Below are 25,038 nucleotides of genomic sequence, written 5' to 3'. Positions count from 1 at the left end.
ATAATCAAATCATTTAAAATTCTATTGCTTAAAACAGCAACATTTTCTCTGTTTCTGTGGCCAAGAATCCAGCAGTGGCTTAGCTTTGTAACTGAATCCAATGTTTCTTAGACACTGCAATTAAGGTGATAGTCAGGCCGGGTGTTGGTGGCACAAGCCTTTAGTCCCAGCACTTGGGAGGCAGAGGCAGGTTGATCTCTGTGAGTTTGAAGCCAGCTTGGTCTACAGAGCTAGTTCCAGGACAGGCTCCAAAGCAATACAGAGAAACCATGTTTTAAAAAACAAAAACAAAAACAAAACAAAACAACAACAACAAAGGTGACAGGGCAGGGCAGCAGTCATCTGAAGATTGGACAGGGTCTAGATGTCCACTTTCAACATGATACATCCGCATGCCTGGCAAATTTAGAAGCGGTTGTTGGCTGGAGGCTTAGTTCGTCACCACCTTGATCTGTCCATAGAATTTATTGTTTCCTTCTAGCATTATAGCCATGCCAGACTTCTACAGGAGATAATCAATTTGTTGGATGTAAGCCACTGAGTTTTTGATTATTAATGCATTGTATAGGAATGTAGCTCAGTGGCAGAGTGTTTGAATAGCATGCCCTAGGCTCTGGGTTTCATCCCCAGCACTAAAACAAACAAAATATAATAACCTAACATCATGAAAGGCATTTTATCATTTTTTTTCCTCTGTGGACACTTGCTTTTGGTTGAGGGTAACTTTGATAGTAAACTTTTCATTTCATATATTTCATATGTTATAAATTCTTTTTTTAAAAGATTATGTTTATTTACTCTCTCTCTCTCTGTGTGTGTGTGTGTGTGTGTGTGTGTGTGTGTGTGTGTGTGTGTGTGTGTAGGTCAGAAGACAATTGCAGGAATAAGTTTTCTCCTTCCACCATGTAGGATCTGGGAATTGAACTCAGGTTGTCAGGCATGGAAGCAAGCACCTTTACCCACTGAGCTATTTTGCTAGTCCTATGTTGTATTTTTCAACTCTAAGAGTATTTTTTTTCTTTTTTAATGCCTTTTTTCCCTTACTTTAAGTACCTGAATATAATTTTAACAGTTTTGTTAGTATTGTTGACTGATTTCTCTTCTTCTAGTTTTTTGTTGTTAAATTACTTCTTGGCATATATAGTTTTTAATTATTATCTATCCATTTTTTTGTATCTGGTAGGCTATGACACTGTTGAGTATCCATACTTTATAGTTTTGTATTAGAGTATAAGTTTTGTTGTTTTTTGTTTGATTGAGACATGGTTTATACTGTTAACTATGGTTGACCTGCAACTATGTAGGCTAGGCTAGACACAAACTCATGATAACCTGCCTGCCTCAGCCTACTGAGTACCGAGATAACAGGCATGAATCACTATGCTCAGATTTTGCCTTGAACTTATTATTTCTGCTTACTGCTTTTGGGTTTGGCTTGTTCTTACTTTTCTAAGATCTTGAGATCACCAAGTTATTTATTTGAGCTTTTCTTTTTTTTTTTCTTTTCTTTTTTTTCTTTTCCTCTTTCTTTTTTCTTTTTCTTTCTTTCTTTTTTTTTTTTTTTTTTTTTTTTTTTTTTTTTTTTTTTTTTTTTGAGACAGGTTCTCATGTAGCCCAGGCTGGCCTCAAACTCCCTATTGTAGTCAAAATTGGCCTTCAACTTCTGATCCTCAGGACTCTACCTCCAAAGTGCTAAGATTACAGGAATGTACTACCATTCTCTTAATATTTTATAAGCATTCATAGATTAAATTACCTTTGCTGTGCATGAAAGGTTCTGATAAGTTTGTTTTCATTTTCATTTGATTATAGGAGTTCTTTTAAAAAGTATTCATTTTAATTGTGCCTCTGTGTGTATTCAACAGAGACCAGAGGCACTAGATATTCTCAGGGGCTGGATTTACAGGCAATTGTAAGTGGCCAAATGTGGAGGCTGGGAACTGAACTTGGGACCTCTGCAAGAACAATGTCTGCAGTGATAAGCATTGATTCTGGGAATTCTTAAAACTTCTTCCTTGTTTTTTTTCTTTCAACGACCCATTGTTCATACAAGAATCTACTGTTCACTATCCTAGTATCTGCACAGTATCTGTGGTTTTCTTGTTATTGATTCATAGTTTTGTTCCACTGTGATCTGATTATTTCAATTTTGTATTTGTTAGACATAAAATAAGATCTAATTCAGAGGAAGTTTCATGGGCTGCTGCTGACATGCATTCTTTACTTGTTGGATAAAAATATGAAATTGTACATAGGTTCTAAGGCCATTAGATCTATGGTATAGTTTAATTCTGAAATTCCTTTGCTGAATTTTAGTCAGTGCCTATCTATTGATGAAACTGCCCACTATTCTATTATTGCATTAGGAGTAATATGTTCTTTTATGTCTACTGGTGCTAATCTCATGAAGTTGAAGGCTTCAATGTTTGGTCCACATATATTTACAATGTTACCTTATTAATTTTATTCTCTCCCTCTCTCCTTTCCATCCTCTCTCTCTTTTGACAAGATCTTACTTTGCAGCCCAGGATGACTTGGAACTTGCTCTGTATCCTAGAGTGGCCTTGAACTCATGGCAATCTTCCTGTCCTCAGTCTTCTAAGTGCTGTGATTATGGCTTGAGCTATTTTTCAAGCTTTGTGGTATCTTCATTTGTTTTTACCAAATATTTATTTTATTTTAATGCTATTTTGTCTTTTTTTCTTTCAGAGCTGAAGACTAAACCCAGGGCTCTGCATTTGATAGTTAAGTACTCTACCACTGAGCTAAATCCCCACGTCCTTATTTTAAATAATGTGCATGTGTGTCAGTATGTATGTGCAAATGAATGCAAGTGCCTGTGGAAGCCAGAAGCATTGAGTTCACTGGATCTGTAGCTACAGGTAATTGTATGCCTCCTGATGTGGATGCTGGCAATGGAAGTTGGGTTTTCTGGAAGAGCAGTTCACACTCTTAACTACTGAGCCATCTCTCCAGCCCTGTATTATTTTATGGACTGTTCCTTTTGTTAGTATATACTAGCTTTCTTTATGTCTTCTAACCAATTTTGGCTTTGTCTACTTTATTAGATATCAGAATTGCTATGGCAGCTTGCTTTCAGATCCATTTGCTTGGTAAATTTTATGTTTGTCAGTGAGTTGATTTTCTTGGAAACAATGAACATCTAGTCTTTGTCTTTTTGCTACTACTACTACTACTACTACTACTATTATTATTATTATTGTAGAGTCTCATATGGTAGACTTGGCTGACCTGAAACTTGCTAGGTAGACCAAGCTAGCCTCAAATTTAAAGAGATCCACAGCCTCACCCTGTCAAGTGCTGGGATTAAAGGCATGAGCCACCCTACCTCAGCATCTTTTAATTGAGGAAGTAAGCTCATGTAGGATTGTTATTTACAGAATGTATTAGTGACTTCTGCTATGATAGAATGCCCTGACAAAAAAGCAACTGAGGAAATAAAGTGTTTATTCTGGTTTATATTTTTAGAGGTGACGCGGTCAACCATGGTGGAGTAGGCATGGCATTAGAAGCATGAAGCTTGCCTGGCAGTAATGAAGCAAGTGATCAAGTTTCATCAGCACACAGGAAACAGAGAACAGGAAGTGAGGTGAGGCTATATTGTAGGACATACTTCCTCTAGCACAGGCTCAATCTCTAAAAATGTTCTAGAACATCCTCAAAACAGTGTCACCAATTGGAAACTAGATGTTCAAATACATGACCTGAAGGAAGGGCATTTCTCATTTAAACCATTAACACCAAGGTTTGTTAATTCTTGCAATGTTTAATTATAATTCTGATTGGTTGGATATTGCCTTTCTTCCCTATTGGCATTAGAGGATAGTTAGATGGTTTACTATGTTGGGCATGATAGCTGTTAGTATTTAGGCATTTGTACTGGCTTGTCCTTGGGGTTCTGACAGGATACACCCTCAGCTGCTGACACTTAAGAGCACCGCCTGTGCCTATTCACTATGTTCCCTTTTAAAAGGGCCACCACCCTCTTTCTCTCCCTTTGCCTCTCTTTCCTCTCTCCTGCTGCTCCTGGTCCCCTCCTCCCTTTTCCGCTTTTTACAATCCTTTACTCCTAATAAAAACCCCCTCTGCTTGAACTCTGTTGCATGGTGTCTTTCTCTCTTGAGCTGATTTTTTAAATTACGACAATGGTTTCTTCCCTAGTTCTCCTCTGTTCATTTATTCTTTTGTTTGTTTGAGACAGGGTTTCTCTGTGAACAGCCCTGGCTGTCCTGGAACTCACTTTGTAGATCAGGCTGGCCTTGAACCCACAGAGATTCTCCTGTCTCTATTTCCCGAGTGCTGGGATTAAAGCCATGCACCACCACCCAGTTCCTTGCTTAATTTCTTATCCATATTTTTGACTCATATTTCTCAGTCATAGTGCTAACTTCCTCATCTACACTCTTGACTTCCTTCTCTAGGCTCTGAATTGACTTCACTTCATAAGTGAGCTTGTTTATATTTTCCTTGAAGTAATTATTTTTCCAAGTAAAAATCTGAATTTTGTTTTGTTTTGTTTTGAGACAAGGTCTTTCTGTGGCTTTGGAGGCTGTCCTGGAACTAGCTCTTGTAGACCAGGTTGGTTGAGAATGCACAGAGTTCCGCCTGCCTCTGCCTCCTGAGTGTTGGGACTAAAGGGGAGCACCACCACTGCCCAGCTCAAAAATGTGAATTCTTATACTACATTTTACCCAGCTCAGAATCTTTAAACTAAGTAATTGAGAGTAATGGTCTGTTGTAGTATCTTATTGCCTATATTATCATGTTTCTGTGTTATGACTTGCTCTTCTATTGGTTTAGATATTTTTTCTGGATTTTTTTTTTTTGGGGGGGAGATGTCAGTAAGAAGCCTGTTCTTGAGGACCATTCAGAGGAGACAACAAATTTCTCTAGCAGCAATATCATTAAACTGAACATCTGTACAAATACACCTAAAATTTGGTAGATGCTCATAAAACCCCATCCCTAACTAGGAGCTATTCACAGCTGATGGCTTCTGGGAGAGGAAGATTCATTTTTCTTCAGAGGTGTGGCTGCTTATATATTGGTCATGCTCCAGTGAATGGTGTCATACCCATGTACATTCAGGAGCACCCACTGGACTCAGAGGAATATTATTTAAATTGGGGGGGGGCTTGAGAGCTGACTCTAGTTAAAAGCACAGGCAGCTTATTCTAGACCTGGGTTTGATTCCCAGTGCCTTCATGGTGGCTCACCAGTCTGTAATTCTACTCCCTCTCTTCTGGCCTCTTGAGGCACTGGTACAGACATACACATAGGCAAACACTATACACATGGAGGACATGAAAATGGGAGGAAAACATGTTAGGGAGATCCAGGAGAAGTTGTTGAAGGATAAACAAAAATATTATTTAAAAAAAAAAAACAATCTTAGGGCTAGTGAGATAGCTCAGCAGATAAAGCAAGCCTGATGGCCTGAGCTAATCCCGGGGGTGAAAGGGAGAACAAACTCCTGTAAGCTGTCCTCGAACTGTCACAGGAGCATGAACAAACCATACTAGCCTAACAACACGAATTTGTTGTTCCCCCAAACGAATTCCCCCAAACCCAAGTAACAAGCCAGAGTCAATGCCATGAATCTGTAGTCTTAGCAGTTCTATATTGAGATGGAAGGCAGAAAAAACTGCCTGGAACACTCAGCACAGCAGCAGAAGTAAGAGAGGCTGCCTCAATGGGGAGGAAGGTGAGACCCAATCCCCACAAGCTGCTTTGTGACCTCTGCAAGTGTGCTGCAGCATGTGTGCACCTGTAGTTTACACACATCCTAACAATAAACTTCAAAAGGTCAAAATGTGATTAGTACAGTATAAAAGGGTAAGGGGACACAAAGAACAATACATTTTAAAGCTTCTTTTTGGGTCCTTGAAAAGGGATGGAGGTTTCATGTGTGTGATTTGAACTTTGGTCTTCACTATTTATGCTCAGTTTATATTGGGAAGTCTTGGATTCTGCTGGGGCTGTCTTCACTTTAGTAGTTTACTTTTTATTAGGGGTTTCTGCTGACCATACTTAGCTTTGTAGGCTGGCTGGCTGGATTCTCTGACTCTCCCAAGACTAGCCAGTTTGTACATCCTTGGATAGCTTTAGGTTCTAGCCATAGTCTGACATCTGAGTACAATAGGAGTACAGGAAATAATATAGCACTGAATTCTGGACAGGAAGATCTGTCCTGCAATCTGAAGACCCACTAAGCTTTAAACACTCCATCAGATGAGTACGGCTGCATGTGGATATAAAGGTGGCCGCTGGAGCAGTGAACTTTACAGAAGACAGATGATTCCAAGAGCCCAACTTCAGACTTAGACTATCCAGTCATTCCCAGGGTGGGCTACCCCTTCCTGTACACTTAACCTCCTGAGTCAATCCTTTGGCCTCCTGAACTTTTCAGTTTGTCAATATATGGTCCTCCCACTAGCCTCAACTTCCTTCTTACCCTGGGGCTGTGGCAGGTTGACTAAAGCTCCTTGACTTGGGATCGCTCATTTTATAGCTGGGTGGTGTTAGTAGTTGTGCATACCTGTGATCCCATCACTTGGGAGGCAGAGACAGGCAGATCTCTGTGAGTTCCAGGCCAGCCTGATCTACAGAGTGAGTTCCAGGGCACCCAGAGCATACAGAGAAACCCTGTCTCAAAACAAACAAACAAATAAACAAACAAACACCAAAAAACAAAAAACCCAAAACTAAAACAAACCAAAAGCCTTGATTTAAGTATCCTTCTCAAACTGGAAATATGTTTTTGGAACTTGGCTCTGGAAGCATCAGTAAAATGGTACTTCAAGGAAGTAATCCTAGTCTCTTTACAAGGAGGATGATAAGCTTCTTTCTCTTACAATTCAATAATTGCACAATAAACCAAAGGAAGATTCAATTTGTCTTTACTACTTCAGGTAATTAAGAGTATTGAAGGGGCTGGAGAGATTGCTCAGTGGTTAAGAGCATTTACTGCTCTTCCAGAGGACCTAGGTTCAATTCCCAGCACCCACAGGATAGCTAACAACTTTCTAACTACAAAATCTGATACTCTCATACAGATACACATGCAGACAAAACACCAATGCACATAAAATAAAGTAATTAAAAAAAAGAGTATTGAAAAACTAAGTTTCAATTTGACCAAATTTTGTCTCTTACAGGACTGCTCCAAAAAGGAATCTGTCTTTTTGTATACCTTTTTGATTTGTTTTGTTTTGTTTTTAGGGACAGGGTCTGTCTGTCAAGACAGATTTCTCTGTACCACGTTGGAACCTGTCCTGCAACTCTGTAGACAAGGCTGGCCTGGAACTCTCAGAGATCTGCCTGCCTCTGCCTCCAGAGTGCTGGGATTAAAGGTATGCACCACTTCTACCTGGCTAAAAGAATTTTGGCTTACAGAAGAGATGGAAGAGATCCAGTACCCATTAACATTTTCTCCAGTTTATTTCACCATTTGAGTTCTCTCTGGGAATATGTTTATATGTATGTATCAAAGGTCTAACACAGTATTTCTTCTGATTTCCACTGAATAAAGCAGTCACAAAATTCTACCCATGCTCCCGGGGTAAAAGATAATCTCTATAAATCTATCCTCACAGAAATGTATAAATACCTGTATAAAAACATTTTTCCTATTTTAAGGTGTACTGCATAATGTCAGTATTGCATAAACTCAGTATATATTTACTAATAACAGGTATTTGGTCAAAGACATTCAGGAAGAGTACCTGAGATGCCTCAGTCACTCCTGGATCTAATCTAGATGCTTACAGTTCAAGATCCCTGACCCAAACCTGATGCACTAATGAGGTGTAAATGTTTCTTGCTTGGGGGAGGTTTTCAAATTGCTATGATCAGAAGGTGGATTGTTAATAACAGATTTCTCCTCCCCTTGAGCCTTGGCAAACTTTTTGACTGCTTTAATTACTAGATTGTATGAGAAGTAATGCTGGGCTAACATCTGAAACTACGTCTTAAAAGGCAATAAAGTAGCTAGGTGGTGGTGCATGTCTTTAATCCCAGCACTTGTTGGGGACAGAAGCAGGCAGATAAATCTCTGTGAGGAGTTGGAGGCCAGCCTGTTCTACAGAGTGAGTTCCAGAACAGCTAAGGGGACAGGGAGAAAACATGTCTCAAAAAACCAACCAAACAAACAAATCAAAACCAACCAACCAAACAACAAACTCCAAACCTCTCTCTCTCCTTTGAGACAGGGTCATTCTATGTAGCTATGGCTGTCCTGGACCTATGCACACCAGGCTGGCTTTGAATTCACAGAAATCCACTTATGCCTGCCTCCTGGTTCTAGGACTAAAGGTGTCACCATGCCCAGCCTAGAACTCTTCTTGTTAAAATTCCAGTTAACAGGATGGTATTGTGGCTCACACCTGAAATCCAAGCACTTGGTAGCCTGAGGCAGAAGGATTGTAATGAGTTTGAGCCTAGTCTATACTACATAGTAAGTTCCAGACCAGCCTGAACTAGACTGAGACTCTGTCTCATAAGAACAAAAACAAAACAAAATAACACAAACACCCCCCCCCCCCGGCTAATTTCTTTGGGAAAAAACTATGTCCTTGGAAATCTTTGGAAAGACATCATTAAATATCATCAACCACTAATGACTCCATTATCTCCAACCTGGACCTTTTCTCACTTCATAATTAAAACTCTATATTCAAGACTGGTGGTTGTGGCATGTATCTCTGATTCCAGCACTCAGAGGCAGAAGCAGGTGTACTCTGAGCTGGAGGCCAGCCTGATCTATAGATGGAGTTCTAGGACAGCCAGAGCTATATAGAGAAATCCTGTCTTGAAAACAAACAAACAAAAACCAATAAGCAGGGCATTGGTGGCACACGACTTTAGTCCCAGCATTTAGGAGGCAGAGGCAGTCGGATCTCTGTGAGTTCAAGGCCAGCCTGGTCTACAGGGCTAGTAACAGGACAGGCTCCAAAGCTATAGAGAAACCCTGTCCCAAAAAAACCTTGAATTCTAACAGATATCTCAACTATAACTGATGAGCTCATGACCTTGGATTATAAACTTTCTTTTCTTGTCTTCCTTACTTGAGTAGCAATTTTATCCCTCAAGTAATTGACACCATCAGCTTTGGAATAATCACTGAATATTCACCCACCCCAATTTATACTCTATAGACAAATTCATATGGCATTCATGTGCATGTTTGTGCTCATGCATAGAGGCCAGTATGTGTCCTCTTTCACTCTCTGCCTATTCATTTGAGGTAGGTTCTCTCTTTGTACTTGGGGCTCACTTTCTCAGCTAGTTTGGAAGCCAGTAGCTCTGGTAATCCCTGTCTCCACCCATCTGAGTTGGGGTCACAGATTTGCACATGGCACCTGGCTTAGTATGTGGGTGCTGGGATCTGAACTTTGGTTCTCATGATTGTGCAGCAAGCACTTTTAACCATTGAACCATCTCTTCAGCCCCCAGTTGGCCTTATTACAAAATATCTGGAATGCAACCTTTTACCTATAACCCTCATTGCCTGACTGGAGATGGCATCCTGGTAATTTTGTTCTTTCTCTTCTCATTCCAGATTCTGTGTATGTTTGCCTGCGTTTATACACTGGGAAACATATTTTTAAAATGTATGGTCTGTGGATATAGTTCAATAATAAGAGTGCTTTTTGAGGTAGTGGTGCATGTGTTTAATCTCAGCACTCAGGAGGCAGAGGCAGACAGATCTCTGTGAGTTTGAGACCAGCCTGGGCCAGCCTGATCTACAGAGCGAATTCAAGGACAGTCAAGGCTACACACAGAGAAACTATGTCTTGAAAAATAAAACTAACAAAACAAAAAAAAAACAACTACATGTTTTCTACATGGAAGCAATGTTGGGCTGGAGAGATGGCTCAGAGGTTATGAGCATTGTCTGTCTTCCAGAGGTCCTGAGTTCAATTCCCAGCAACCACGTGGTGGCTCACAACCATCTGTAGTGAGCTCTGGTGCCTTCTTCTGTCCTATATGGACACAAGCAGACAGAACACTGTATACACAATAAGTAAATAAAGTGTTTATCAGCCAGGCAGTGATGGGCACTCACCTTGCCTTTAATCCCAGCATTTGGGGGGCAAGGTAGGTAGATCTCTGTGAGTTCCAGGACAGCACAGCCAAGGCTACACAAAGCAACCCTGTCTCACAAAACGAGAGAGAGGGAGAGAAAGAGGAGGAGAGTGCTTATCTACTTTGGGTCTTGGGTTTGATGTCCATCGGCATTAAAAAATAAAGGATGACATCTTTTTTTATTAGGAAATCTTCAATAGCATCCTAGTTTCCAAAGAGTAAGAGCAAAATCATTTAAGGAGAAGTTGCTGATATCCATTTCCCTTGCTGCAGCCACATTTGCTTCTTTGTTGATTTCCCGTCAAGGATGTTTGCCTCATTGCCTTCCTTTGGCTATCTACAGGACTGTTCACTTGTCTCCTTCACACTTTTTAAAATTCCCCATTCTACTTTACACTGCAACTTTCATTTCAACACTTCCTGTCTTTTCTGCAATTTTTCTCCATAGAATTTAACTGTTTTCCTAACCACTATCAATTTTCTATGACCTTTTTTACTACAAGAGTGTAAAATCCATGAGAATATGGGTTGTTTTACCTTGCTCAATTCTAACAAATAGTAGGCACTTTGGACTTGTTGGCATGAATAAAAAGACTGATTTCTTTTTTTTTTTTTTTTTTTTTTTTTTTTTTGTCCTGTAAGAGTCACTTCCAGTAGACTTTCCTCCTTTACCCAACTCTTCTGGTTTGAAATAATACCTTTCACACCTGTAGATTCCCACACTGCCCTAGGTTTAACTTGGTTGTAGTAATTCCAAGGACAAGACAAAACACACACACACACACACACACACACACACACACACACACACACACACACGTCTTCTGGAGCCGCCGAGATGGTTCGTGCGGTAAGGTCTTGCCACCAAACCTGACAACTCGTTTGATCCTAGGAATCCACATGTTAGAAGGAAAGATTTGACTCTCATAAGTTGTTCTCTGACAGCAACAGGCTTACCAGGAGCACCATGGCACACATAGGCATGCACACATGAAGGCATGTGTGCATGCATTTTCACATATGTATGCGCACACACACAACAACCCAGAAAACTTTCTTTGTATTCACTATGATTTACCATACAAAATCTTCTTTACACATATTAAAATGAGTTATTTTCAACATTTATACTAAATGTTAGGGCAGTGGGAAAATGTTGAGTAGGTACAAGTGAAAGGCTGTCCAACATCCTCTTTTCTATGTTAATTTCCTTCCCTTTTCTAGGAAACCCACATTTGTTTCTCTCCTTTACCTCTACTAGAGTACTAGAACTTAAACAGGATTATCAAACTTTTTTTTTTTTTTGTTCAAATGCCATTTTCTAGCTTTTTAGATTCCAGTGATTTTTTCCCCTATCTTCACTTCCACTGGTATAATCTGGTAGTTTGCAAGCATAACTACTGGCTTTAAATAGCTATTTGTAGGCAGGAACATATGTCTCAAAATTTTTTATGTGCGTGTGCGTGATCACAACATATATGTATACATGCTAGCAGAGGTTACAAGGCATCAAATCCCCTGGAGCTTGAGGTATAGGCAGTTGTGAGCTGCCACCATGGGTGGGGGAAACAAATTCAGGTCCTCTTGAATAGTAGGAAGTGCTTTTAACCATGGAACCATCTCTCTAGGTTCCAGAACGTGTTAGGAGGTTCTTGAGTATCAAGTAATTAACTGGTTTTTGCTGTTCTAATACACAACAGGCAGGACTAGAACTGGATATGTACCTAAGGATGACCTTGAACTCCTGATCCTCCTACTGTGTGACTTATCATATGCTGGCATTTTATAGGTGTGGCATATTCCACAGCAGAATAGTTACGGATCAAGAAGAGATTCAGAGTCTAGAAAGGAAAGATAATTAGAAAAACAAAATACATGTATTGGCATTTTATACATGTTTAAAATAATTACAATCTAAAAACAATTAGGATGGTGTAGTGAGATAGTTACTTTGTCTTCTGTGGCACTGACCACGCCTATTGGGGGTGGAGCCATGGGCGGAAATGACCTGTGGAAGGAGGTCTGAGGAAGAACCAGGAACGCTCTCTTGCTGGCGGAACTCGGACAGGATGCATCCGGTAGAACTTGCTGGTGTTCATCTGTCTAGGTTATAAGTTATTTCTCCCTGAATAAATATCTATCTGCCTATTTGTTTATCCTGATCCTTATTTAACTGCAATAGGATGGTTTTGTAGAAAAAGCCTGATAAAGGAAAGGATGACACAAAAAACCCAAATCTTTAATCCTAGCACTGATGAGGCAGAGGCAGGTGGATCTCTATGAGCTCTAGGCCAGCCTGGTCTACACAGTGAATTCCAGGACAATCAGGAGAAACCCTGTCTCGAAAAACTGAAAAACAAACTAAAAACCCAGAAGTTCAGTATATAGACTATGAAAGATGTATGCAAAAGAATCAGTGTTACATACTTGGAAAACATGGTGTGTAAGCATGGAAAACTCTCCAGGCAGTGTGACTAGGTGAAGCAGTGAGTTTACATTATGGATGCTTAAGTACCAACTGAAAACACATTTTTTGGAGACAAGTTCTGCTGGCCTGGAACTTGGAGTCCTGCATGTTTTTGCCTCTTGAGTGTTGGAGTTGAAGGTGTGTGCTACCACACTGGGTAGAAAATATTCTTTAGAGATGTATTATTTGCATAAAATAGCTCAAAGTGATATACTGCTAATATAATACACACATCTTCATCTTCAAATTGTGTAAACTATAAGGATACAAGTCCCTAATGCTGAAAATAAATTCACTTACTGGACAGTTAAACTTCATAGAGCATTGGCCTCTTGTGGCAGTCAAATTACTCCTGATTCGGTGATGGGTCTATCCCTTGTTAATTATTAGTTTATCTCTAGAATAGCTATGCTTCTCAGGCAAGAACTAAAATGACTCTGACCTCTTATGTCATTTGTCCAGGAATACAAACTAAGGAACATTGTCATTTATATTGCCCACTCAGAAGCAGAAATGACATACTAATCTCCCATGCTTTCAATCTTTGTATGGATAACCTTTTCACAGGCGTGTAATTACAGCTAAAGGAATGATTTCCTAAAAAAAAAAAAAAGGAATGATTTCCTAAATACAACCTAATGCTTAAAGTGAGGAAGCTGGCCAACTCTTCAATGGATTAAGTGAAACTGAAGAAGCTAAATGATTAATAGAATTCTTTCAGTATAGTGACAAGTAGACTTTACATTTTCTGCATCATCAAACATAAGTATTGTATCAATTTTAAGTTATAGGGAGATGTTTAACATTTAGCTGCATGACTTGTGATACAAACCAGAGACAGGTTCTTATCTCAGTTTAACATTTAAAATTCTCATCAGACATAACTATCCTTCTCACTGCCTTCTTCAATAATATGTGAAATTTAACTCAAAGAAGAAATAGTACTTTGTACTTTGCTATCTCAATTCCTAATTTTTAGGAGTGTTTAATCCATGATGAACTCTGTGATGGAATGAAACGTTTTTAATGATTCTGGAGGAAGCCAGATCTGAAACTTAAGAACAAAACCTTTTTAAAAATATTTTATTGTATTTTGGGACAGGGCATTGCTATGTATATCAGACTGGCCTTGAACTTTGAGATTCTCTTGCCTCTGTGGCCCAGGCACTGATATTATAGCTGCAAGTCATTATTCCCAGGTAATGACAGAATCTTGAAAGTTCCTGTATGATAGCAACATTTAAACTTCAGTAGGTTTTAAATCTAGTTTTCCCTGATATTTTTGTGATAATTATGAGACAGATTCCAACAGCAGTTCCAGCTTTCAAGTGAGTCAGTGCCACAAGGGGAGAAAATAATTTGCTCCAAATCCACTGTAAATCAACTAAGCAGGCAGATGGTGGTGGTGCACGCTGTTAATCTTAGCAGGCAGAGATAGATGGATCTCTATAAGGTCAAGACCAGTCTGATCTACATAGACAGTTCCAGGACAGGCTCCAAAGCTACGAGAAACCCTGTCTCTAACAACAACAACAACAACAACAACAACAACAACAAAAAGAATAACCTATTTCAGAAGTCATACTTTGCAGGATGACTGAATTGCTTTGTCTAAAGACACACTGAACTGATGACATGGAAATTAAAGGGTCTGGAATACATCCCTAGCCTCCTGATTCATGGGCTTTTAGCAATACAGCTAATCTCAGGTCTTAAATGAACTGCCTCAGAGAACTGGAAAGGGCAGTGCTGTGACTAATGTGTCCTTGCTGTTGATCTGGTCCACCAGGAAAGGTAAGTAGAGAAATACCTTTCTCCGTGCAGGGCATGTGTCAATCAAGTCAGCTTCAGGAATCGAAATCCTTTTCTGGCTCTAAATTATCTAATTGGCACCTTGAGCCTACTCTAATCCAAATAGTTACTTTTTTCTTATTGAGAAGCTTCATCTTATGACTTTCATGGTGAAGACAGATATGAACTAGAATCAAAATGAAAGGAATTGGGAACCAGGTGTTGGGCATATGTTTATAGTATCTGAAGGCTAGTTACATAAGAATTTCCCCAAAAAAGGATATAAAAAATTCCATTGTATTTATGCACCATTTGATTTTTTTTTTTTTTTTTTTTTTTGAGAAAGGGTTTCTCTGGGTAGCCTTAGCTGTCCTGGAACTTGCTGTGTTGACTAGGTTGGCCTCAAACTCAGAGATCCATCTGCCTCTGCCTCTGGGGGTTTTAACATTTTTGACTAATGTATATACTATTGCTACAAACTTGAGTGCACAAATAGCTGTTTAGACATCTTTTTGAAGACATTCTTTTGGAGTATGTACTCAGAAGTGGAATTGCTGAACCTTATGGGAAAATCTAACATGCTACAACCTAATGAGCCACTTTAAATGAAATAGGCCAGTCATAGGAGAAATGTGGTTTGATTTACAGTGGTGCCATGACTAACATTACTGTTGAGTGAATGTTTCAGTTCTCTGCTAATTGAAGTAGTCCTGAAGATAAACTAAGGCTGCATAACGATGTCAATGTACTCAATGCTACGAATTCACTTTAACCATAATACATATTTTTTTTTTTTTTTGGTAAGGAGGCTACTCTGTCTTGAACTGCCTAATTTCTAGAGGGCAAGTGTTAGCTGAAGCAACATAAATAATTTGTACATGAAGGAGGCAGGGTGTGGTGGCGCTCTTTGTGGAAACAGTACACGGGAGGCTGAGGCATGCAAATCGCCAAGTTCGAGGCCAGTCTGGGCTACAAAGAACCTTCAGTAACCAAATCCAATCCAACCCCATCAAAGCAACACACCCAAGGGGTCTTTAAAAGATTGGGTGTGGGGAGGACAGGTTCAGCGGGAAGGAGGTAGGCCATGTAGCGGCTGGGCCTGAGACCGTGAAAGAAAACGAAGGCAGCCGGGTCCGGAGAACGGGAAAGCGCAGAAAAGGAAATACTCAAATTCTGTGACATGGTTCAGTGCCCTGACATCAGGGTCCATCTACTGAGAGGAAGTGCAGTATCAGGAAAGCCTTGAGATTCTTATTTTCCACTTCTGCCGACCGCCCCCCCTCCGTCCCGAACATCAGGGGTTCCCCGGCCGCCCGCTCCTTTGTCTCCCGCAGCACCGCTCCCCTCAGACCCCTGCTCCCTAACATTCCCCGAGGCTTCCAAGGTGGGTCTCGGCCACCGCGGCACCAACCGTCATCGCTCCGGCCCCGCCCGTCGAACGCCAGGACGTGGGGGGCGGGAAGAACGGTCCTCGGACGCCCCGGAAGCCACCGCCCTCCTCTCCAGCTGAGCGCCGCGGCGGGATCCGAGGCCTACGATTGGCGGGAAGACGAAGATGACGCGCTACGTGCGGCGGGGCCGCCCCGCCCCTGCGCTCCCGCGCGCTGTTAGCGTGGGGTGGGGCGGAGCGTGGCCCCGAGCCGCCATTACCCGGAACAGTCCCGGGCCTCGGGTCAGGTGACCCACGGCGGGGCTGGCGGGAGGGGGGCCGAGGGGAGGGGAGGAGGAGTGAGGAGAGAAGCGGAGGGAGGAGAGAGAAGGGCGGAGTAGGAGGGAGGGGAAGGGGGCGGGGTGGGAGCGGGTCACGTGACTCGGCATGGAGGCGGCGGCGGCGGCGGTCGGGAGGAGTCGCCGGGGCAGAAGCCGCACTTGTTAGTGTTGGGGGAGGAGGGGGCCGGCGACGCCGACACCGTCAGCCGGCGACGCCGCGGAGAAGGCGGGAGGGGGGTGGGGGCGAAACCAGGCTCCGACCCCCGGCCGAGGGGATGAAGGGAGCATGGGCGCCAAGGAGTCACGGATCGGATTCCTCAGCTACGAGGAGGCGCTGAGGAGAGGTGAGGGGGAGGGGTCGAGCGAGCTGCGGGGAGGCCAGAGCCGGGCGCCCGGGGGTGGGTGGCCCGGGGGGACGGAGGGAGGGCGGGCAGGGTCGGCTGGGGCGTGGGGTGCCTGGCCGAGGCCAGGAGGCCAGCCGTGGGAATATTGGGGGCAGGGAGGTGGAGTGGGGAGCGGTGTTTGGGAATTGGGGCGCCTGGGGAAGGGGCGAAGCCTTCTCAGTGACGGGGCTACCGGGCGCTGGCTGGCCATTCGATGCGCTCTGGTGGCGTTGTTATCTTGTCTAGGTCCAGGGAAGCCCTATCCATCGCTTCTTGGATGGTTCAGTCCTTCCTTCAGGCCCCCTCATCCTTGAGTGCCATTTTCTCCTATCACTCTTTCATTAAAAACAAAAAACAAACAAACAAACAAAAAACAATATCCAGATCTGGTTCCTAACAGCTTTGGCTGGAGAAAGAGAAGGCGGCTGCAGAGCGTTCTTTCTGCTCCTGGAAGTCTTTTCCTATTAGGGAACCTCTAGTTTTTCCCAGGGTCTTTGCCGCTCTTGTGAGGGCGATGACTGTCCTTCCATTTACTCCTGCCACCTCTCACCCCTTCAGCGGTTGACTTTGATTAAGAAAGACCTGCAATGAAGTTGGGTTTAAGGTGAGACGAGACTAGATAGCTGGTGTTGCCAGAAGACCTTGTCTAGGTTTCCTCTCCTCGAACATTCATCAGACGGGTTTAGTACACTTGATTCCCAGTTCTTTCCCTCTCGCTCCCCTAAAATGGCATTCAGAAATCCACATTGTGATACAGTGTTACATCTCCCTTCAGAGACTGGCCTTGCTGTCAGTCCTAGCCTGCTGCTGCTGCTGCTATTGGCTCTGATTCACACTGTGTTGTTTAACAGCCCCAACCCCCTACCACTTACTCTTGGTACTGTTGTCGGTGATCACTAAAGCTCACGCTAACTGGAAGTGTCTTGCACAGTTTATGGCCGGAATGTGACTTAATTTTTCATGACTGAGATTTGAGTGTGTGTTTGTGTGGTGCTGGTATTTATTTTAGACACTTGATAAGAAGTGAAAAACATTAAGCAGATTAGAGGCCAGACATTGTTGTTAACAGATTTCTAAAAAAAAAAAAAAATCAGCCATGCGCCAGGTGGTTTTCGTAGCTTGGGATAGAAAATGAAAATATGACGAAAAAGACATTTTAAAGTGAGGATATAGAAGTGATAACTAGTTTATATACAAGGAAAATTATGAGTTCACTGGACCGACTACCTAATAAATAGATGATAAGATACAGAATTGTAGTTGCAACAATTTTGGACTTAGCAGAATAGCAAAAGTAAGCCGTTTAGTGGTGTCTCCCTCTCCCAACAGTATGATGATTGTTCTTAAGCACAATCTTAGTTGAATTTTTTCTCCCTGTTTCAATATGAGAAATATTCCAAATTCTTGATGTATTTCCAACCCAAGTAGACCAGTCATTTCCTGAATGCTGTTGAGCTTGACAGGTCTGGGGGCAATTAGTCAATGGCTTACATGGCATGAAATAAGGCACAGTCACAATGATTTACAGCTGCAAGGTTTAGAAGTGTTTCTAAGTTTAAGGGTGTGAATACCAGTGATATACCTGGTGTTAAGAAATTCTAAAATTAAACTTTATTCCAGCTCTTGATGATTTGTTTTATATCAAATTAAAATTGTACATTGTGTTTTCTTTCTTTCTTTTTCTTTTCTTTTCTTTTTTTTTTTTTTTTTTTTTTTTTTTTTTTGAGACAGGGATTTTTATGTGTAGCCCTGGCTGTTCTGGAATTTACTTTGTAGACCAGGCTGGCCTTAAGTTCAGAGATACACCTGTCTCTGCCTCCCAAGTGCTGGGATTAAAGGTATGTGGGCTACCATGTCCAGCAAGATTGTATATTTTAAAATATAAATGAAATTGATACATTTAAGGATGACCTGGTGAGAGGTTTTCATTTAATTTGTTGTGAAGCATGTCTGTGGATTTAAAATGCATATTTGAAGTAGTAAACTATGTATTTAAGTCTTAATAAAGGTTATTTGAATGTGTTTGTTTTTGTCAGTTTTACTACAGTTATTAAATCAAAAGAGGAGCAAGTTGATAAAGTAGTTTTTAAGTGTAAACAGGGTATGTTTAAAGCATGATACTGTTCACTCAAATTAGACATCAGACTTTCAGGTTAAGCTACAGAAAGAAAGATTTTTTATAGAGCCTTTTCTGGGTCTATAGGATGGTTTGGTAACCTTTTGGGGGCACCTGAGTAAATAGGTGCAAATACCTGTGTCAATTTTATCTGTTTACTTTGTATAAGGTAAGGTGGGGCAGATAGAATTTTATAAATAAAAAACCAGTTTCGCCTGGGCAGTGGTGGCACACAATTTAAATCTCCATGCTCTGCAGCAGAGGCAGGTGTGAGGTTGAGGCCAGTCTGGTCTACAGAGCGAGTTCCAGTATAGGTAGGGCTAACAAAAGAAACCCTGTCTCCGAAAAACCAGAAAAAAACAAAACAAAACAAAAAAGCCAGAAAAAACAAGCACGATAGAACTATTTGGCCCTTTGACTTTAATTTAAATGATTGAGCACTATCTACTGCTTATCGATAATTACACAGAATTATAAAAGAAGTCTGTTGTGTTACCACAAACCAGAAATTGCACGGAGTTTACCTAGCAAAGTGGGACCTTGAAATGCAGTGTTATGTTAGTGACAGATAACATTGGTCCTGAGTGAAAGCGCAGTCTGGTTTATGTTTCAGGCACTAGAAATTAGGATGAATTTTGGGTGCTTGACAGTGAGCACCCTTACCCTCTGATCCATTTCACTGGCCTAACTTAACTTTTTTTTTTAAAGAATGTTTTTGACTAGGGAATTATGCTTATTTTCATGAATACTAAGCATTTTAAGCATTTTAATAGCTTTGACAGCTCTTTATTTTACTATGATACATTAGTTTGTAGTGTGTGTGTGTGTGTGTGTGTGTGTGTGTGTGTGTGTGTGCATTTTTTAGACAGGATATCATTTTGTCCTAGAACTCATTATACAGACTAGACTGGCCTTGAACTCATAGATGTACCTGCCTCTGTCTCTATCTTGAGTGCTGGGATTACAGGTGCCCACAACAGGCCTGGGTTATAGCTTGTATATTTTATGTGTTCTTGTGCACACACAAACACACACGCTCACATATGCACTTGCATGGATAGGCTACAGGACAACCTCAGGTATGAATCTTCCTCAGGTGCCATTTATCTTTTTATCTCTTTTATCAGTTTGGGTTTCAGTGATTAGGCCAGTTATCAAAAGTCCTAGTAGGACCTCCTCAGCACTGGGATTACCAGCACAGGCTACCGTGTATAGCTTCCTTACCTGAGTGTTAGGGATGGGCTACTTTCCTGGGCTACCACCTAGCCTACCTTCATAGCCTCTGTGTGTGTGTGTGTGTGTGTGTGTGTGTGTGTGTGTGTGTGTGTGTGTTTAAGACAGGGTCTCTATGTAGCCCTGACTGGGCTGTGAAGCTTGTATATTCTTAAAAATGAATTCTAAGTCCTCAGAACACATTTAAAAAACATTGGATGAACCAGGTGTTGGTGGCCCACGACATTAGTTTCAGCACTCGGGAGGCAAAGGCAGGCTGATCTCTGAGTCCAGGACAGGCTCCAAAACAATACAGAGAAACCCTGTCTCAAAACACACACACACACACACACACACACACACACACACACACACACACACACACACAAAGGAAAAAGAAAAAAAAAAAAGAAAAGAAAAAACAAAACATTGGATGATGATTGACATAGTGGCACATGATTAATCTCAGAACTCAGGAAGCAGAAACAGGCAGATCTCTATGAGTTCGAGGCCACAGCTGGTCCACATAGTGAGTTCTAGGCCAGTCAGGGCATCAAGTGAGACCCTGTCTCAAAAGTTGGATGACAAACATTTCAGAATTCAAAGCAAAATTAAACATTATTTTTATTTCTTCTCTGTACCTCCTTTTTTTCATCATTGTAGAAACAAGATTATGCTCCCCCCATTTTTTTAAAAATCAAGGATTGATAGATTTAAAATTTTCTTGACTGTGTAGTATATTAATTTCTCAATCCTTTCTTTCTTAGTGCTGAGACTCTAACCTAGGTCCTTGTGCATGTAGGCAGGGTTCTGTCCTTGAGCTATTTTTCTGACTTTTTTGATCCAGAGTTGATGTAGTACAGGCTTGTCTTGAATCAGTTATGTCATTACTGACCTCTAATTTTGGTCTTCCTGACTCAACCTCCAAAGTGCTAGGATTATAGCTGTGGATTTTTTTTTTTTTTTTTACACAGCAGCCTATGAAGGCATGTATGTATGTATGTATGTATGTATGTATGTATGTATGTATTTTTTTTTGGTTTTTCGAGACAGGTTTTCTGTAGCTTTGAAGCTTGTCCTGAAACTTGCTCTGTAGACCAGGATGGCCTCAAACTCAAAGAGACTCTGCCACCTGAGTGCTGGGATTAAAGATGCGTGCCACCACCATCTGGTAGTTATTTATTTATTTTTAAGATTTATTTATTACGTATACACAGTCTGTCTGTTTGTATCCCCTGCAGGCCAGAAGAAGGCACCAGATCTCATTATATATGGTTGTGAGGCACTTTGTGGTTGCTGGGAATTTAACTCAGGACCTCTGGAAGAACAATCAGTGCTCTTAACCACTGAGCCATCTCTCCAGCCCTGTTATTTATTTTTTAAATGTTTTTTTGAAGCCAGTTTCTCTTTATAGCCCTGACTGCCCTGGAACTCACTATGTAGACCAGGCTTGCCCTGAACTCAGCAATCTCCTTGCATATGCCTCCTAAATGCTGGGATTAAAGGTATGTGAAACCACTGCCTGGCTTAAATATGTTTTTAGTTGAAAAAGAATTAAATCATTTTCCTCCCTCCAGCCTTTACATGTCCCCTTCACTTTAAAGTTCATGGTCTCTTTCTTTGGTTAATATCGTTATGTGTATGTGATATGTATATGCATACATATGAACGAATGAATATCCTGCTGAATCTTTTTTTGTTGTTTGTATGTTTATGGTTTCAGAGCTGATCACTCTTCATTGAACCAGTAAAGGTGCTTCCTTTACTGGAAGAGGCTAATTCTCCCAGCAACCATTAGTTACCTGTAGTTCTTTGTCTAGGTGTGGGGTGGGACAGGACCCTGTTAAATTTTCTCCCTTCCGTGTTAACATGTGCATTGGTATTACCATTGCTCTGGTCTTGTTTGTGCAGTCATTTCTAGGGGAGATTGTTTCATAGCAGACTTGCTGGTATTTTTGTACTTACTGTCTTTCCATTCCCTCTTTCTTGATGGTGCCTGACCCATGGATGCAGAAGCTGTGATGCATACATTGGGGCTAGACTCATCTTGATCTGTTGATTTCTGTTTTGTGTTTATTTGTGCTTTGCTGTGATGGTATCCATTTGCTTCTTTGATGGAGGTGTGTAGCTACACCTATCCAGGAAAGGTGGCTCAGAACAGTCACATTTTAATGTTCCTTTGCTCATTCATTCAATTAAAAAAATGTTTTTTAAAACTAAGCTCTGGCTAAAAATAAGGCACAGAGAAAACAGCTAACTAAGTCACTCTCTGTAGGATCAGATAGCCTGGGTCAGTAATTTTAACTAAAATGGATATGCAAGATAATCCATAAGGAGTAGGACTAAAACATCAGAGCTATCATTTAGTTATAATTTGTGATATTTAATAATGTACATAACCATTAAATAATATTTGCATGTCTCATTTATAAACTGTTGATATAGTTTTTCCTTTTTTTTCTTTCTTTTTTTGGTCTTTTGAGACTAGGTTTCTCTGTGTAGCTGTAGCTGTCCTGGAACTCACTTTGTAGACCAGACTGGCCTGGAACTCAGAGAGTTGCCTGCTTTTGCCTCCTGAAATCTAGGATTAAAGGCACGTGCCATCACTGCCTGGCTTGATATAGTGTCTTTATTACAAATATTAATGTTGTGAGCACTATAGAGATGTAGAATGTGAGTGAGTGACCATGATGGCTTGGAAGTACCCCTGCATTGATTGTACTCATTTCCTGGTATGTGCTCAATAGTTACTTGTTAAAGAATTTACTTTCCCAGTCTCTTAGAGGTGGTAGGCATAATGATTTAGCATCTGTCTAGATGGCCTATACCACTACACTTGGTATTCAAATTACCAACTTCTAATCCATAAGTAAAAATACCTTGACTTGGAATAGTTGGAAGTTCTAAGATTTTACTTGTCAAACTTCTCAATGTTAATAATAAAATTTCATTAGATTTATATTACCTGTGATAAAATGGTTCTAAGATTTTACTTGTCAAACTTCTCAATGTTAATAATAAAATTTCATTAGATTTATATTACCTGTGATAAAATGGTAGTACATCATTCTTTAAGGGAAAACTAGGGGCTGGAGAGATGGCTCAGTGGTTAAGAGTAGTACTAGCTGCTCTTCCAGAGGACCTAGGTTCAATTCCCAGCACCCACATGGCAGGTCATAGCTGTCTGTAACTCAAGTTCCAGGGGATCACCCCCAATGCACGTATAAAATAAATTTAAATAATTAAAAAAGGGGGAAACTAAATTTCATAGTTGATATCTTCTGTGGTGCACTAGTGTTTGTTTTTATTTGTATGTTTGAGACAAGTTTTTGTGGCCTGTGATTGAATATAGCCTGCTAGCTCGGGCTGGTTTCATGCTTCTGCCTGCCATATGCTGGGATCACAAGTTTGTGCTTCCACAGTTGTGATGCACAGTTTATTCTGTAATAAGAAAGTGGTGGCACATGCTCATGATCCCAGCATTTGGGAGGCAGAGACAGGAGGATCTCTGAGTTTGAGGTCAGCCTGGTCTACAGAGTGAGTTTTAGGACAGCCAGGGTTACACAGAAAAACCCTGTCTCAAAACAAAAAAAAGCATTGACCTTTTTATCACCTGAACTTGTTAAATTCATTAGTAAACTCTCTGGTGTGTTAGCATGATCTGTAAATGGAACAGTTTTAAAATAGTGTGCTTATATAGCATTATTTAAGTAATTACAGGGGCAATGTGTCTCCCTTTCCAATTTCCTTACCTTTGGAGGAGTGACAAAGAGGAGATAAATTCACTGATATATCTCAGAGTTAGAGCATGAACAGAATTTTGTGATGTCACTTGCTGTTCAGTTCCCATTTACCAAACTGGACAGCTTTTTTTTTTTTTTTTTTTTTTTTTTTTGTTTTATTTTGTTGTCTGTCTTAGGTTTAGTGAGATTTTGCAGTGATAGCACTCAGGGTTGCTTTCAAAATTATGGGCAGTTTAGAGTTGGGACTATGATGCTTGACAAATAACCAGACACTGTCTTAGGAGAAAGGGAGATTTTTGGCATTAGATCACAGGAGAAGATAGGGAATTTATAATTATTATTGAAGTATCCATAGAAAATCTGCTATCACTGTGGAAGTAGAGATAAGGGCTGACAGTTTGGAAGTTGTAATACTAAGTAGCTGCAGTGGTCAAGGGATTTTTACTTGTAGACTAGAAGCTGGTGGTTTGAACACCAGGTGTAGGGGGTGGTTCATACCTATAATAGTAGCACTCAGGAGGCTAGGGCAGAAGGTACCAAGTTCAAGGTCAGCTTGGCTCATATAAGTAAGATTCTGTTTCACACAACAGTTTCATGATTTATATTGGCATTTAAAGGACAAGGTGAGACTGACAGTTTTTTTCATACTGTATCTAGGAAGCATGATTTCTCTTTCATGGTTTATTTATGCTCCTGCTTTTGATATTTGGGCCTCTGGTATTTGTGTATTGATTGAGCTATTCCATCCCATTTTCTGAATGCCAATCAGTGTGGGCATTTACAGTTAGTGGTAAGTAGTTAATTATTGACACAGAAACCTGATAAAACTGGGTTCTTGGGTATGTACTATTATAATTAGAGGCATAAATGTTCTAAGATCTATGTGTTAAAAAATAACCAGCATTCAAGCCCTGCTCTTAACACCTTTCTTTGTTGTTGTTGTTTTTGGTTTTTTGAGATAGGGTTTCTCTGAAGCTTTGGAGCCTATCCCGTATCCTGGAACTCACTCAGTAAATCAGGATGGTCTCAAACTCACACAGATGGCCTGCCTCTGCCTCCTGAGTGCTGGGATTAAAGTTGTGTGCCACCACTGCCTGGCCTAGCACCTTTCTTTATTAGAATTTAATAATCACTAACATGAAACTTCCAAGTTTACCAGTGGTTTTGTGTAATAAGTTTCTTGGGTTCCGGGTACAAAATTGCTTTTAAACAAAAATCATGCTAAAATAAGGTTTTACAGTGGAAGTTTTATAGCTTCTTTTCTATTTCTATAAAGGTGATTATTTAGTTATCTGTGAAAAAGCTTTTTAATTCTATTTTTTGTGGTGTGATAGAATTGAACTTGACCTTTCAGATCTGGGCAAGTGCTTCTACCATTGCGCTACATCCCTATGCTTGCTTGTGAAACAGGCTTTCACTAAGTTACCTGGGCTGCCTTTGAAATTGCTGTCCTCTTGTCTGAACCTTCTGAAGTATGGTATTAATGTAGTGTGTCATGATGTCTGGCAG

General features: G+C 40.7%; 1 protein-coding gene across 1 annotated transcript in view; it reads left to right on the top strand.

Annotated features, from left to right (window-relative positions):
• The first annotated feature begins 16,251 nt into the window (after positions 1–16,251).
• The window catches only part of Usp32 (ubiquitin specific peptidase 32), a 117,469-nt gene continuing 108,682 nt past the window's right edge, over positions 16,252–25,038 (top strand). Inside the window, exon 1 of the mRNA XM_051184872.1 lies at positions 16,252–16,419. Coding sequence (XP_051040829.1) covers positions 16,362–16,419 — 58 coding nt within the window. The 5' untranslated portion in view covers positions 16,252–16,361. The remainder of the gene's footprint in view (positions 16,420–25,038) is intronic.

Source organism: Phodopus roborovskii, unplaced genomic scaffold (assembly GCF_943737965.1).
Source record: "Phodopus roborovskii unplaced genomic scaffold, PHOROB, whole genome shotgun sequence".
Taxonomy (NCBI): domain Eukaryota; kingdom Metazoa; phylum Chordata; class Mammalia; order Rodentia; family Cricetidae; genus Phodopus; species Phodopus roborovskii.
This window is presented reverse-complemented; position numbering and strand designations above follow the sequence as displayed.